Here is a 15,191-nt window from a genome sequence, read left to right as displayed (position 1 = left end):
TAAGTTACCCCCATCCCCACTCCAAATCCCCCACACATTAAATAACCCCCATCCCCACTCACAAATCCCCCCACACATTATGTACCCCCCACTCCAAATCCCCCACACATTAACCCCCATCCCCACTCCAAATCCCCCACACATTAAATAACCCCCATCCCCACTCCCAAGTCCCCCACACACATTATGTACCCCCCACTCCAAATCCCCCACACATTAACCCCATCCCCACTCATTAACCCCCCAAACAATAACCCCCATCCCCACTCAGTACTTCCATCCTCACTCATTAACCCCCTCCCTACTCCCAAATCCCCCAACACATTATGTACCCCCCACTCCAAATCCCCCCCACACATTAACCCCCATCCCCACTCAATAACCCCCATCCCCACTCATTAACCCCATCTCCACTCATTAACCCCATCCCCACTCATTAACCCCCCAAACAATAACCCCCTTCCCTACTCATTAATTCCATCCCCACTCATTAACCCTCCATCCCTACTCCCAAATCCCCCAACACATTATGAACCCCCCACCTCAAATCCCCCACACACATTAACCCCCATCCCCACTCATTAACCCTCCACACATTAATTCCATACCTACTCAATAACCCCCATCCCCACACAATAACCCCCATCCCCACTCATTAACCCCCCACACATTAACCCCCATCCCCACTCATTAACCCCCCCACACATTAACCCCCATCCCCACTCATTAACCCCCCACACATAAACCCCCATTCCCACTCATTAACCCCCCACACATTAACCCCCATCCCCACTCATTAACCCCCCACACATTAACGCCATCCCCACTCATTAACCCCCCCACACATTAACCCCCATCCCCACTCTTTAACCCCCCCACACAGTAACCCCCATCCCCACTCTTTAACCCCCAACACAGTAACCCCCATCCCCACTCATTAACCCCACTACACATTAACCCCATCCCCACTCATTAACCCCCACACATTATACGCCAGTAAAATTGTTCCCTGGGAGCCGGCACGAGCACCTTCTCTGCGTCAGCTGTCAGCTTGACAGCAGACACAGAGAACCGCCGACTCTCAGGCCGGGGGGCGGCAGAACGGAGCCGCCAGGGAGGACACTGCGGACCGCTGCATTAGGCGGCCCGGACTGCGCCCCCTGCCGTCTGTGCCCGGGGCAACTGCCACGGCTGCCCCCCTAGATACGCCCCTGACCACAGGGCCAAGATTATTCACCACAACAGGGTGATGGTCAAGCTAGGAACCCCACCCACCAACAAAGAGATGAAGGCCTCCCGCCCTCACCTCCACCAACATACCAGCAATTATAAAAAAAATTTGTTATGTATTTTTTTGCGTTAGCAAATGATTTGATTTTTTTATGTATTTGGTTGTCCAAATAATGTATAATACATAAATGCCCACATTTTAAGGGCAATAAATGCCATATGAAAAAAATATGGTAACCACTATCACAAGTTACCTTTTGCATTTATAAAAAAGTTGAAAATGCAAAGTTTGGACTCTTGTTTCCTTATTTTAAAAAATGGAAAAAGTTAGACATCTTTAAGCCAAGTTAACAGAACACACAAACCATATTAAAGGGACCCAAACAATTTATATATACACACATAAGAACATCACAACATAGATACAGCCTGATCTTGCCAGGTAGTAGCATCCTGAGGTGAAAGAAAATGCAGGGTGAACACATCACGGACTTTGAGTCCTGAGAGAGTACGCTTTAAAGGGAGCACATGTGGCCTAGGCCTATCCACATTGTCCACCACACCTTCAGCAGCATCAGATGAGGAACAATCATGCAGTCTAGTGAAGTTATGGAGGACCACACAAGCTTTGATGACCTCATTGACGTTGGCTTCACTCAGCTGAATGGCAGACTGGAGGTCCCCCCATTTGGCACAAAGAATGCCAAAGGAACACTCCACCAGTCGTCGGGCACGTGATAGGAACAAGTTAAATATCCTGCGCCGGTGGTCAAGGTTTCGGCGCGGGTATGGCCTCATTACATGCCTGGTTGATTGAAAGGCTTCATCCCCCTCTAGGACATAAGGCACTGCTTCTTGATTGGAGCCTGGAAGCTGACGTGGTGGTAGGTCCAACCGGTTATTGCGTAGCCGACGACTCATAATGGAAGAATTGAGGACTCTAGAGTCTCCAGTTCTTCCATATGCCCCAATGTGTACAATTATAAACCTGTAGTTACTGTCAACCAGAGCCAACAAAACTACAGAAAAATATTGTTTATATTATAGAATTGGGACCCTGAGTTCAGCGACTTACGCACACGGATGTGCTTCCCATCCAGGGCTCCAATGCAATTGGAAAATTAGCAGTGCGCCTCAAATCCCCTGGCAATCCTCAACCAGTCTCCCATCTTGGGCTCAGGCATGACCACTTGATGAAGTCAGGTCCAGATTTGAGAACATGTATCCCGGACTATGCCAGATATGGTCGATCTCCCAATCAAAAACTCCAGATGGAGTGCTGCATAAGAAAGCCCAATTGTGAGGAACCTACAATTAAACAAATGGATAAAAAATATACATTACAACATGCAAAAGGTTGCACTCATTACATATAGATCACCCGAAGAGTGTGTAACTAAGAAGCAAGGCTTACACTACATATACACACGTACCACAGCTATGTAATGTGTAATAAAACATCATAGTATTCTTACTTAGACAATAGATTTTGGATATATTAAGAAGGTAACTCAGCAAAAAAGGGGTCACTGAGTAAAAGAATTATTTGGAAAACGAATCATCTACATACATTCTGTAGCTGAGGAATACATACCGTAACGTAAGGAGAAGGCGCTCCTCAACAGAGATACATTTGCACATCCTGGTGTCCTGGAAGGTAATCCATGGGCGCACTGTCTCCAACAAAACATCAATGGTGGAAATGCTCATCCGACAATAGAGGAAAAACTTGGAAAAACTTGTCGGGATGTGTCCGAAGAGATGAATAAAGCCTGTGAAAATGGCCTTTTGTTGAGGCGTTGTCTCAAATGCGGATGCACCCACATTCGTCTCCTCCTCCTTGGATCCACAATCACTGGGTATGACTGGCCAAAGTGTCGGGACAAAACCCAGTTGTACAGAACACGGTCAGTTGGGGGGAAGTATGTCTGACATGTTTGCAAACAACCACCAAAACAACAACACAAGCACATCACCAAAATGGGCAGATTGGAGGCTGGAACCTGCTGTAGAGGCAATAAATAGGGTTGGTGATAATGATTTAAATTATGTGCAGGCCTCAAAACTGTTAAATGTCCATTTTGCAAGGTTGTGAGGAAAAAAAAAATACGGATCAAATACGGATTACTTACGGATGCTTACATGCGCAAAATACGCGGCCACACCTTGACAACGGATGACATACGGATCACTATTCAGGGACCATTTCTGCATATTACGACCATACAATACGGGCCATAGTTTTAAACGTGGACACATTAAATTAACACAATCGTTTTTTTTGCAGAACTACCCTATTTAACAGTTTCTTGCAGCTGTATGTTTTTTAAAAAATGAAGAAAGTGAAGGCTAGAAAGTAACATCAAATGCATATTGGTGCACAGCAGGAGCTGTCATCTCATAGTCCACAGACTAGCCCTGAGTTCAGTGCAGTGCATGTTTGCTATGAGAGCAGAAGTATGCAGTAGCCTGCTATCTGATGGCTATTTAACTTTGTGGTGTGACGGGGTCAGTGGAAATAGTCAACAAACTTAAAAAAAAATTAAAAAAAATAAAGATTATTATTATTAGTTCTGATTCAACTTCTACTTTAGGCTTGTATATACTGCAGCAAAATAAACTGGCTTGTATATACTGCTGCTAAATATTGCTGTGTGAATATGTATAAACCTGACGTCAATGATCAATAACAGCAGAAACATTGTCAGTGAAAACTTTTAGTTTTATAATTAAATAGATATTGGTCCCTATCTACAAAATGTAGTTGTCCCAGAAACCTGGAGTATATTAACCCTTCCCGATGTGTTGTAAAAGTACATCACAGATCAGGTCTTCGTCTATAGAGTGGGCTCAGGAGTTGAGCCCGGAACATACAAGAAAGATACCGGCTGTTTTACAGAACAAGTAGTGATTGTTGCTTTTTAACTATTTGCTGCTGTTATATTGTCTGCTTAAAGGGATTGTCTAAGTTTTGGAAAACCCCTGTCCTTTGGCTGCAAAAAAAACAAACAAAAAACTAAAAAACTATGCTGTATTTATCATTCCCAAGCCCAACCAGGACCTTCGCCGCTGCTCATGGTGTCTGTTATTGTCTGCAGCACTTATAAAGGGGGCACAGGGCCAGTTGTTGTGGACCTGACTGAGTTCTCTTTGCCTTGAAACCCCTCTTCTAAACAGGTGTCTGACATGAGTGTAATGTGTTGATGGATTCTTTCTATACTCACATGAAGTTCGGGGGTCCTTGTTATCTACTCGTCCATGGGACTGGATTCAGTTGCACACATGGCAGGAGACCTTGGGTCCGGTTTAACAGGTTCAGTTTTACTGTGCAATTCGGATACATGCAGTTGTGACACACAGAGAGAATTCCCTATAGATGATGTTCCCTTTGTCCAGTGTACTATCAGTCCTTGACTCAGATCTGCCCGACATGCCCCTGCCTCAAAATCTCCTGTCGGTACCAAGGACCTTCCATCCTGCATAGCAGCTTCCCTGGGACTCACCATCTTTCCCTCTCACTGGGACCCGACTGGCATCTTCCTCACATGGCACCCAATGCCTCTTCTGGACCTTAGGCTTGAGCCTGCCCCAGGATCTGCATGAGACTTGAGATGTGTCCTTATACTGTTTGGAGATTTGACACTGATAGGACCACTTCTCCGCTGCTGTATCACTTTCTTGGGACCTATTAAACACTGTCACTGTTGATCACGTCCTCCGAATGAACTCTTCTCCACTAGTACCTGACTCTCAATTTGACTCTCAACCTGACTCACTAACGCAGTAAATGCTCCCCTTCTAAACTGATCTAACCCCGCCCAGTATATGGGCTAATCCCTTGCTGTTAACTCTATACTATCCTGAGTGATGCAAATTATATCCCTATGGTTTACAATGGTTCCCCTAGTGGACAGACCTCCCCAATTCCAAGGGAATTTCCTTGAGGCAGAGAACGGAAACACAAACTGGTCATAAGGATAATATGCAAAAATTGTTTAGCAAAAACATATAACCATAATGCATTCATATAAAATACTATTCACATTAACCCTTTTCTTGATCTGACATCTTCTTCCCCCCTACATTGATGACAGGTTGACTTCACTGTAGCCATTCAGTGAGCTCAGTGGCTCTGATTGGCTTATGTTTTCAACTAGAGCAGCTGCAGATACACTGGATGTTGGGATTAAAAAAAATGACAGGTCAGTGTATTTTCTTGGATTTAATGGCACAGTCACACAGCTGTATAAATCGGAGTGAGATTGGACCGCAGTGCATGGACTGGCCGGTGGCTATCCCAACCTGAGTGTGACAGCTGTATAGAAACACATGAAGCTGTCATGCACAAGTTGGGGTAGCCGCCATACAGTCTGTGCACTGTGGTCCGATCTCTTGCAGCTGTGATGCTCCGGTTGGGAGAGCCACTGGCCAGTCCATTCACTGCGGTCCAATTTCATGCAGATGTCATGCTCAGGTCGGGAGAGCTGCCGACCAGTCCGTGCACTGTGAATCAAACTCACTGCGATTAATACGGCTCTCTAGCTGCACCCTTATTGCAAGAACAGGTCAGGAGCAAAACTGGCTAAGTTGGAACCACTGTTTATTTCATTACTGAGTCCCTGGTATCTCATGGTCTGACCTATGGCACGCTATTGTTGAAAAACTTGAAACATCAAGTTTGATATTTGTTATTCTTTCCTCTCTTTTCCATAGGATGCATTTGATATTTTGGCAGAAAATTACGAATTTTGGGAAAATAAAGGTTCTCGTGTGAAATTTATGAGAGCATCTTCGATTCTGAAATCACTTCAGTTTCCTATCGTTTCTATTAAAGACTTAGAAAGTTTGCCACTTCTGGGGGATGAGATGAAATATATCATTGAGGTAGAGTATGCGTGATCGAAAAGAGTATTATATGTAAACAAATATTAAAATACATGAAAAATCAGAGAAGGATTAAAAATAAGAAATAATAAGGATCACAGACTGAAGTGAGTGAAAATGGGAAAATTTAAAGATAGAACCAGAATGTGGGGCTGGAGATGATCTAAAACTATCGCACTGGTAATTTTTGGAAAAATCTACACCAAGAGCTCTCCAACTCAGCCGTATTTTTGGCAAGAGTGCTGTCCGTGAAAGAAACGGACATCACTCCGGCCAATGTTATTCAATGGGGTAGTTCAGATGAGCAAATTTTTTTCCCACTGACCGAATCTGCATGTGAAAAATATGCAGCTTGCACTAGATCCTCCCATAAATCGGATGATACTCAACCATACAAGTCTATGGGTGCGTGAAAAAAATTGGATGTCATACAGAGGGTTCTAGATAAACTTCAGGTAGAGTTCTAGTATCAGAACTGAACTTTGCACTAAACTTCCATGGGTCCACTCATCCAAATTCAGGAAAACTTTTTTTTTCAACCTTTTCAATGTTTTTAGCATTTTTTGGCATCTCAATTTCTTTTTTTTTAGCATTTTTTCCGTCATTTATACAGATGTTTTAATTTTTTGATGGAAAAAAAAGCCGAGAAGCTTCTGCACACTTTTGTACCTGCCTACGTTTAGTCTTGATTTAATTATTTAATGACAATTAGTCTTGATTTAATTACAGTCCCATATACCTCAAAGTGATCCAGATTTGAATTACCGTATATCCAATTGTAAGAGGCATCAGACTAAGAGGCACCTAATTTTTTTTATTTTTTGCTTTTTTTACAGTGTGCAATGCCAAACTAAAAATCACAAAAGATTGCATTTAGTAGAATATTTTGAATAGAATTTAACATGCTGAATGTGTTTTTTTTATTTATTGAAAATCACAATGTAATTGAAGGTTTGTGTAATAACGAGTCTGAATAATACGTGTTTTATGTCGTTAGGATATCCTTGAAGAGGGAAAATGTTGCCGAGTTGTAGAAGTAATGAATTCGGAGCGATATAAAGCATTTAAGGTATTAATTAATTTATCAGTCATTTATTAGTAATTTAGGTGTTGTCCCTGGAACATCAGGTGATATATGATAAAGAGTCAGTAGGTTTCTGATTTCTAGATATCGCTATGAACGACAAACGTTAAAAATAAATAGTCATTATAGAAAGGATCATATTATAGTTGTATGGAAAGCAAAAAAAAAAAAAAGAAATGTATTGATTTATTGCCAGGGGGTGGTTTTCAACTTTGTCTTTCAGAGGAGAAAAGTCTGTACTAAAGTTAGCAAGGTGTCGTAATACACCAATGTGCATTTGCCCCTTAGTGGGCTCCCAATTTTCACAGTGTAGTTTTTTTTCTGGAAGGAAAAAACCTATTAAAAAAATAATAGGCTCTATTTACACACAAAGGAATATTTATTCAAAAAGCCCTCCTCCTCCCATCAAAGTTTTAATCATCTTAATATATATCAGTCATTATATTTACAGCGCTGTGTACTTACAATTGCTCATTTTCTACATAGTTAATTCTTCTCTTTTACATTAGGTCTATGATATCAAGTGATTAAAAACTGACTAACTGAATCTTTCTAAGCTCCATGTAGAAACAGGTCAATTTTCCCTGCATGAGTCGAAAGTCACTAAAAATGTTCCCGGAAGGGGGAGGAGGGGGGGAGCAGCTGGGTCAGGAGGTGAAGAGCTGAAGATAAGTGCAGGGACAAGAGACTTTCTGTTTCTACATAGAGCAGCAAAAAGAGTAATTAGCTGGGAAGAAAGGCAAAATGAGCAATTGTAAGTACATAGTTGTAACATGCTGCTGCAGAGTAGTACAGCGCAACCTCCACCAGGGGGTAATGTTGAGGGAAGAGACACCCACACAGCCTAGTAACACAGAGCAACAGCACAGGTGTCACAAGTAACGAAAGAGTGGTCAGACTAGCCGAAGTCAGCAACTGTCAGGAGCAGAAGTACCAAGGGAGACAGCAAGTGCATAGTCAGGGAGGAGTGAGAAGTCAGGACTTACCAGGAACGTGGTATCAGAAACGTAAGACATAAGCCTTTATCAGGGTACAAGCCAAAGAATCAAAGCCAGTAAGAAAGTGTGGTATCAGTAACGGAAAAACTAGAAGCAGAGTCCAGAGAGCAAGCCGGGTCATACACAAGCCCAGTGTTATGGACAGCAGAATGCACCAAATGTAAGTAATAGGAGGTGCGTTCGCCGCCGGGGGTCCACCGTGCGGTAGGTGACAAGACCGCTGCTGGACAATGGCAGACTAGCTAGGAGGCAGAGCACTACACTCGGGTTAGCGTCACCCGAGGTGCTAGGTGCGGCTCTGTTACAGGCACAGAGACGCCCTAGAGGAAATAAGGCATAAGTGCCGGACCTGTTAACCTCACAGGCTGCCGGCATGTGGTGCTGCATCCGCGAACGCCAAGAGATGCTGCTGACTGCAGCGCGACTTAAACTGAGGCCGCTTGATGTCAGTGCCGGGGAAGCGGACACTGACGGACTCTTGTCACCATTCGTAATATCCGAGGGTAGGGGTTTCAAATAAGTCAGTCACCAGATACATGCATCCATCACCATTCACACATAGCATAATTAGTCTACACTAGCACATGGCTGAGCCGCCATGTGGGCTTTTTATAGCCATGCACGTCCGGGACCTTCCAATACTCTGGGAATGACCAATCAGATCCGACACAGTACCTGAGCATGTGACCCCTGCTTTCCACTGAGAGGTCATCTTGCGGGCATGCCCAGCAGCATGGCGAGAGGACTTAGCCTCTGGAGCAGTTCCCTGCAGAACAGGTTGCGCTACCATTGCTGCACCAGAGGTGGCAGCAACATCCAGGCTCACAGAGCGAGTCTGAGCAGGATGTCTGGATCGCCAAGATTGCTGAGCAGGTCCCTGAGCGGTCGGAGGGAAATGAAAGACCGCTGGATGTACGGCTCTGGATTCCTGTTGTGCAGTCCCAGGAATCCGACGCCTAACACCCAGGGAATCCGGGGGGCAGGAGGAACACTAAAGGAATACAGGTCAGAGGCACTAGCTTGGAAGCTTGCAGTATAGCTTACGCTGGCCCGCAGGCTGCAGAGGACTGAAATAGCCCAGCAAGCTCCAGAACGAGGCAGAGGGGATTAACCCCCACATGACCAGTCCAAAGAGAAGACAGCAGAAAACAAAGTCTGGACTGGATCATGACAGTAACCCTCTCTCAATGGGGGGCCACAGGACCCACAGCCTTTCCTGGACAATGAGCGTGAAAGGCCCGGACCAACCGATCCGCATGGACCAAACGTGCCGGCACCCATGACTGGTCCCCTGGACCATGACCTTTCCAATGGACCAAGTACTGAAGTGAACAACAGAGCATATGAGAATCCACCACCTGTTCCACCTCATACTCGGTCTGGCCATCTACCACAACAGGCGGTGGGAGTGAGGGAGACTCACCAGAGGAAGGCACCGATGGCTTCATAAGCGCCTTATGGAATACATTGGGGATCCGCAATGACGGAGGCAAGCGCAGACGGAAGGCCACAGGATTAACCACCTCTAAAATTTCATAAGGGACAATAAACTTGGGACCCAACTTAGCAGAAGGAATCCTTAATCTAAAATTCTTGGTGGATAACCATACCTTATCCCCCACCTGGTAGGCTGGCCCCACAGAATGTCATTTATCTGCAAAAAATTTATACTTGCCCTGAGCCACCCCAATGTTTCTCTGAACCTACCCCCAGATCTCCCCCAACTGCAAAAAGGCCGAATCAGCCCCTGGACACCCCGAATCCATCCAGGAAAACTCATCAAAGTGAGGGTGAAACCATCAATTCCCTGGCCGGCCGGTTGCGAGAGGATTTAGCGCGAGCACATGTTTCACAGGAAGACACAAATTCAGTGACATCAGAAGCCAACGATGACCACCAAAACAACCTAGTAATGGCTTTACGTGTGGCCGAGATTCCAGGATGCCCACTCAGAGCTGAGTCATGGAACTCCCGAAGCACCCTTAATTGATACTGAACAGGCACAAAGAGCTTATTATCAGGTATAGACGAAGAAGCAAGAGATTGGCCCTCATGAATCTCTCATTCCAATGCTGAGGACACCACAGCCACCACCACTCTGCGCTGAAGAATGGAGGAAGGAGGTTCAGGAGGAGAAACTGGATCCAGGCTGCAAGATAAGGCATCAGCCTTCACATTCTTGGATCTTGGTCTGAAAGTAATAGAAAACAGAAATCGGGAAAAAAAAGTGACCACCTTGCCTGTCTCGGAGTCAGACTTTTGGCGGACTCAATGTACGACAGGTTCTTGTGATCAGTAATGACAGTGATACGATGGACAGCCCCCTCCAAGAAATGCCTCCATTCTTCAAACGCCAATTTAATGGCCAATAGCTCACAGTTACCCACATCATAATTCCTCTCAGCAGAGGAAAATTTTCACGAAAAGAAGGCACAAGGTCTTAAGTTAATGTAGTGGGCCCCTAGGACGATACAGCCCCCACTCGCACCTCTGAGGTGTCCACCTGTACGATAAATGGTTTAGACAAATCAGGTTGAACCAATACAGAGGCGGTCATGAAATAGTTTTTTAAAGAAGAAAAAGCTGCCACAGCTGGAGCTGACCAGTTTTTAAGATCAGCCCCCTTACAAGTTAAATCCGTGAGGGGTTTGACAATCTGAGAAAACCCCTTAATGAATTTTCTATAATAATTGGCAAAACCCAGAAAACGCTGAAGACCTTTGAGATCTCTGGGTTGCACCCAATAAACCATAGCCTGTACCTTCCTAGGGTCCATACAAAACCCCTCAACAGACAAAATGACCCCTAGGAAGGACAATTCCTGAGCAAAGAATGAACATTTCTCTGGTTTAGCAAATAGTGAGTTCTCCCTAAGCCTCTGAAGAACCTCACGGAGGTGGCCCATTTGACTCTGTTTGTCAGAAGAATATATAAGAATGTCATCCAAATAAATAACCATGAAACGCCCAATAAAATCAGTGAAAACATGATTCATGAAATTTTGAAACTACTGCAGGTGCGTTAGTCAGGCCAAAGGGCATAACCAAATTCTCAAACAGACCCTACCCTCAGAAGTGAGAAAAGAGGTTTTCCACTCATCCCCCTCCCGCATTCGGATGCGATTGTATGCCCCCCTGAGGTCCAACTTAGAGAACCACTTGGCGCCCGACAATTGATTGTACAAATCGGGTATAAGTGGAAGGGGATAAATGTTTCTTATAGTTATTTTATTAAGTTCTTGAAAATCGAGGCATGGGCGTAAACCACCATCCTTTTTCTTCAAGAAAAAGAACCCCGCCGCCACAGGAGAGACAGATGGCTGAATGTGGCCCTTACGGAGGCTATCAGAGATATACTCCTTCATAGCGGCCCGCTCAGGAGTGGAGAGATTGTACAGACGGGCTTTGGGCAATTTCGCACTGGGAGTAAGATCAACAGCACAATCGAATGGACGGTGTTGTGGTAGAAACTCAGCCTCCTTTTCGGAGAACACATACTCAAAGTCCTTCAGGTACTCCGGAATACCCTCCAGACTGAAGGATGACACCGATACAGAAACAAGACATTTCTTAGAACAATTGGGACCCCATTTAACAATGTCCCAAGATTTCCAATTAATCACATGATTATGTAATTGCAACCAGGGGAACCACAATACCGGTCACGCAGGTAGATTGTCCATAAAAAAGCATGAAATACATTCCTGGTGCAAGGAACTCACTTTAAGGAGAAACTCCTCTGAAACAAATTTGATGTCATTCTTAGCCAGTGGTGTTTTGTCAATGGCAACAACATGGATAGGAGTCTCCAGCCTGACTGTCCCTAACTTACACCTGGAAACCTAGTCAGAGTTAATAAAGTTCAAGGACGACCTGCAATCCACGAAGGCAGAAGTGGACGTGGAACCACTGCCACAACAGAGTTCCACTTGCAACAAAATTTTTGAAAATGGAGGAAAAGGTACCTGAGAGCCTGGGTGACCTCCATGACAATCACCCAAACTCAGCCACTAGTTGGTCGGTGGACAGGAGGAGCAGACCTTTTTCCAATGTCTCCACAAAAAAACACAATTTTCCTTCATGCCGCCATCTTCTCTCCTTCTCCTCGAGGTTGGCAACCCCCACTTCCATAGGTTTAGACAGCGGCAAAACAATAGGACCAGCAGAGAGCAATGGAACCTCTTGCTGTGCGATACCACTCGCACGCAGCCTCCGAACCAAGCGGATAGCCTGAGTCACAGCTTCTTCCAATGAGCTGGGAGGATGGAGAGCCATAGTGTCTTTCCGATTATCCGCCAATCCACACCTGAACAGAATCCACATAGAAGAGATGGTCGCACTCAACGAGTTAAACAATAATTCACAGGTTTATTGAAGTGAACAGCGGAGCATACGAGAATCCACCACCCGTTCCACCTAATGTCACTTAGACAACAGCTGTGGAAGGAGGAGGTGTTAGGTGATGTGATTACAATATGAACTTGTCACTTCCTTCCACTGTTTGACCCATTGAAGCACTCAAACAGCGCGAAACGGCCGTTGTGTTATGAATGAGTCACCGTAGGAGGCAAAAGCAGAAATACAAGCTAAGTCCAGAAAACCAGAGAAGTTGGCAACTATCAGATTGCAGACCCCTGAACCTATCAACACAACTAGCAGTAGCGGTGGGGGGTTCCTACGATGCCCTAGACCCCTCGATCACAGCCGGAGAAATACATAGGCCTAAAGAAAGAAAGGGGAAATCTAAACTGCCCCAGAGCAGACCCCAAAGCAATAGGCAGCCCCCAACATATAATGACGGTGAAGCAAGATGAAAATACTAACACAGACAGAAAGATAGACTGAGCAAAGACGGGGCCCCAAAACTACCTAGATAGGAAAGGACAGGAACCCTGCTGTCTGAAATCTGCCAAAACCCTATCAGAGACATAAGCCAACCAGCTGATATGAAAAAGGCCCTGAAGCAGCTAGGCTTCAAAAACTGAATCAGCACTCAGGTATTTTCAGAAGACAGAGCTAAATGAATTCAGCACACCCCAGCAGGGAATGGCAGAAATCCAGAAAAACAAAGCAAAAACAAAGTCAAAGCACAAAAGCAAAAGGCCGAGCAGCAAACTTAGCTTTGGAGGAGCAGGAATTCAGACTGGTCTCCAAGGATCCCACAGAGAAATCACCTGCAGGGCAGAAGGGCGTCGGCAGCCTTATATCCAGTCCGTAACTCCACTCAGCCAGTCGTCATCATCAGCCTCAGGTGTTTGACAATCAGGCTCACTACCTTTCTTTACCAGAAGAGGGAGTTCCTCGGGCCTCAGTAATGAAGGGGAAAATGAACTCACAACAGTACCTCCCCCTTGAGGAGGGGTCACCGAACCCTCAACTACGCCACCAGGACGATCAGGGTGAGCCCGATGAAAGGCACGCACCAATCGTTTGGCATGAATATCAGAGGCAGAGACCCAGGAATTATCCTCCTGACCATAACCCTTCCACTTAACCAAATACTGGAGTCTCCGTCTAGCCAGACGGGAATCCAGTACTTTCTCTACCTCATACTCCATGTTACCTTCAACCAATACAGGGTCTGGAGGTGCCACCCCCGGAACAACAGGTTCAACAAACCTCTTCAACAAAGATTTATGGAACACATTATGGATTTTAAATGTGACAGGAAGAGTCAAACGAAAAGAGACCGGATTAATAATCTCCACAATCTTGTAAGGTCCAATAAATCTAGGCTTAAACTTAGGAGAAGCCACCTTCATAGCAATATTTTTTGATGATCACCACACCATATCACCAACCTTAAACTGGGGACCAATGGTCCTATGTCGGTTGGAAAACCGCTGGGCCTTCTCCTGGGAGAGAGATAACTTATCCACCACTTGGTCCCAGATCTGGTGCATTCTCTCCACCACAGTGTCAACACCTGGGCAGGCAGAGGGCTCCACCTGCCCTGAAGAAAATCAAGGATGAAACCCAAAGTTACAAAAAAAAGTGACATCAAAGTGGCAGAACTAGCTCTATTATTCAAAGCAAATTCGGCCAAGGGCAAAAATGAAACCCAATCATCCTGATCAGCAGAAATAAAACATCTTAAATATGACTCCAAGGTCTGGTTTGTTCTCTCTGTCTGCCCATTGGTCTGAGGGTGAAAAGCAGAGGAGAAGGACAACTGAATTCCCAGCCTGGAACAGAAAGTTCTCCAAAATCTAGACACAAACTGGACTCCTCTGTCAGATACAATGTTCTCAGGAATCCCGTGCAAACGAACCACCTGTTGTAAAAACAGGGGCACCAACTCAGAGGAAGACGGCAACTTAGGGAGTGGTACAAGATGAACCATCTTAGAGAACCTATCACAAATCACCCAAATAACAGTCATCCTCTGAGAGACAGGCATATCAGAGATGAAATCCATTGAAATATGGGTCCATGGCCTCTTGGGGACAGGCAAAGGCATCAACAACCCACTAGAGCGAGAACACGATTTAGACCGGGAGCACGTCCCACAGGACTGCACAAAATTCCTGACATCACGAGACAAGGAGGGCCACCAAAAAAACCGACTCACCAGATCTCTAGTACCAAAAATACCTGGATGACCAGCCAAAGCAGAGCAATGAACTTCAGACATCACTCTCTTCTTCCACTGGTCAGGAACATACAACTTTCCACTGGGACAACGCTCAGGTTTGTCCTCCTGGAACTCTTCCAGAGCATGTCTCAAATCGGGTGAGATGGCAGAAAGAACTACCCCTTCGCCTAAGATGGTAGCAGGCTTGGTCACCACAGGAGAATCAGCAAGGAAGCTCCTAGAGAGGGCATCTGCCTTGACATTCTTTGTTCCAGGAAGAAAAGAAACCACAAAATCAAAACGTGTAAAAAACAAGGCCCACCTAGCCTGTCTAGGGTTCAAGCGCTTAGCCGACTCTAGGTAAATCAAATTCTTGTGGTCAGTGAGGACCACGACTTGATGCTTAGCTCCCTCCAACCAAT

The 15,191-nt window shown here is 45.2% G+C and overlaps 1 protein-coding gene across 1 annotated transcript in view; it reads left to right on the top strand.

Moving 5' to 3' along the window:
* Positions 1 to 15,191, top strand: part of DNTT (DNA nucleotidylexotransferase) — a 777,494-nt gene that overhangs the window by 269,673 nt on the left and 492,630 nt on the right. The window contains exons 4-5 of the mRNA XM_073546529.1: positions 5,944 to 6,114; positions 7,112 to 7,183. Of these exons, the coding sequence (XP_073402630.1) occupies positions 5,944 to 6,114; positions 7,112 to 7,183 (243 nt within the window). The remainder of the gene's footprint in view (positions 1 to 5,943; positions 6,115 to 7,111; positions 7,184 to 15,191) is intronic.

This window comes from Dendrobates tinctorius, unplaced genomic scaffold, assembly GCF_039654945.1.
Source record: "Dendrobates tinctorius isolate UK_male_01 unplaced genomic scaffold, ASM3965494v1 ptg000147l, whole genome shotgun sequence".
Classification (NCBI taxonomy): domain Eukaryota; kingdom Metazoa; phylum Chordata; class Amphibia; order Anura; family Dendrobatidae; genus Dendrobates; species Dendrobates tinctorius.
The sequence above is the reverse complement of the archived record's forward strand: the minus strand, read 5'-3'. Positions and strand labels throughout refer to the sequence as shown.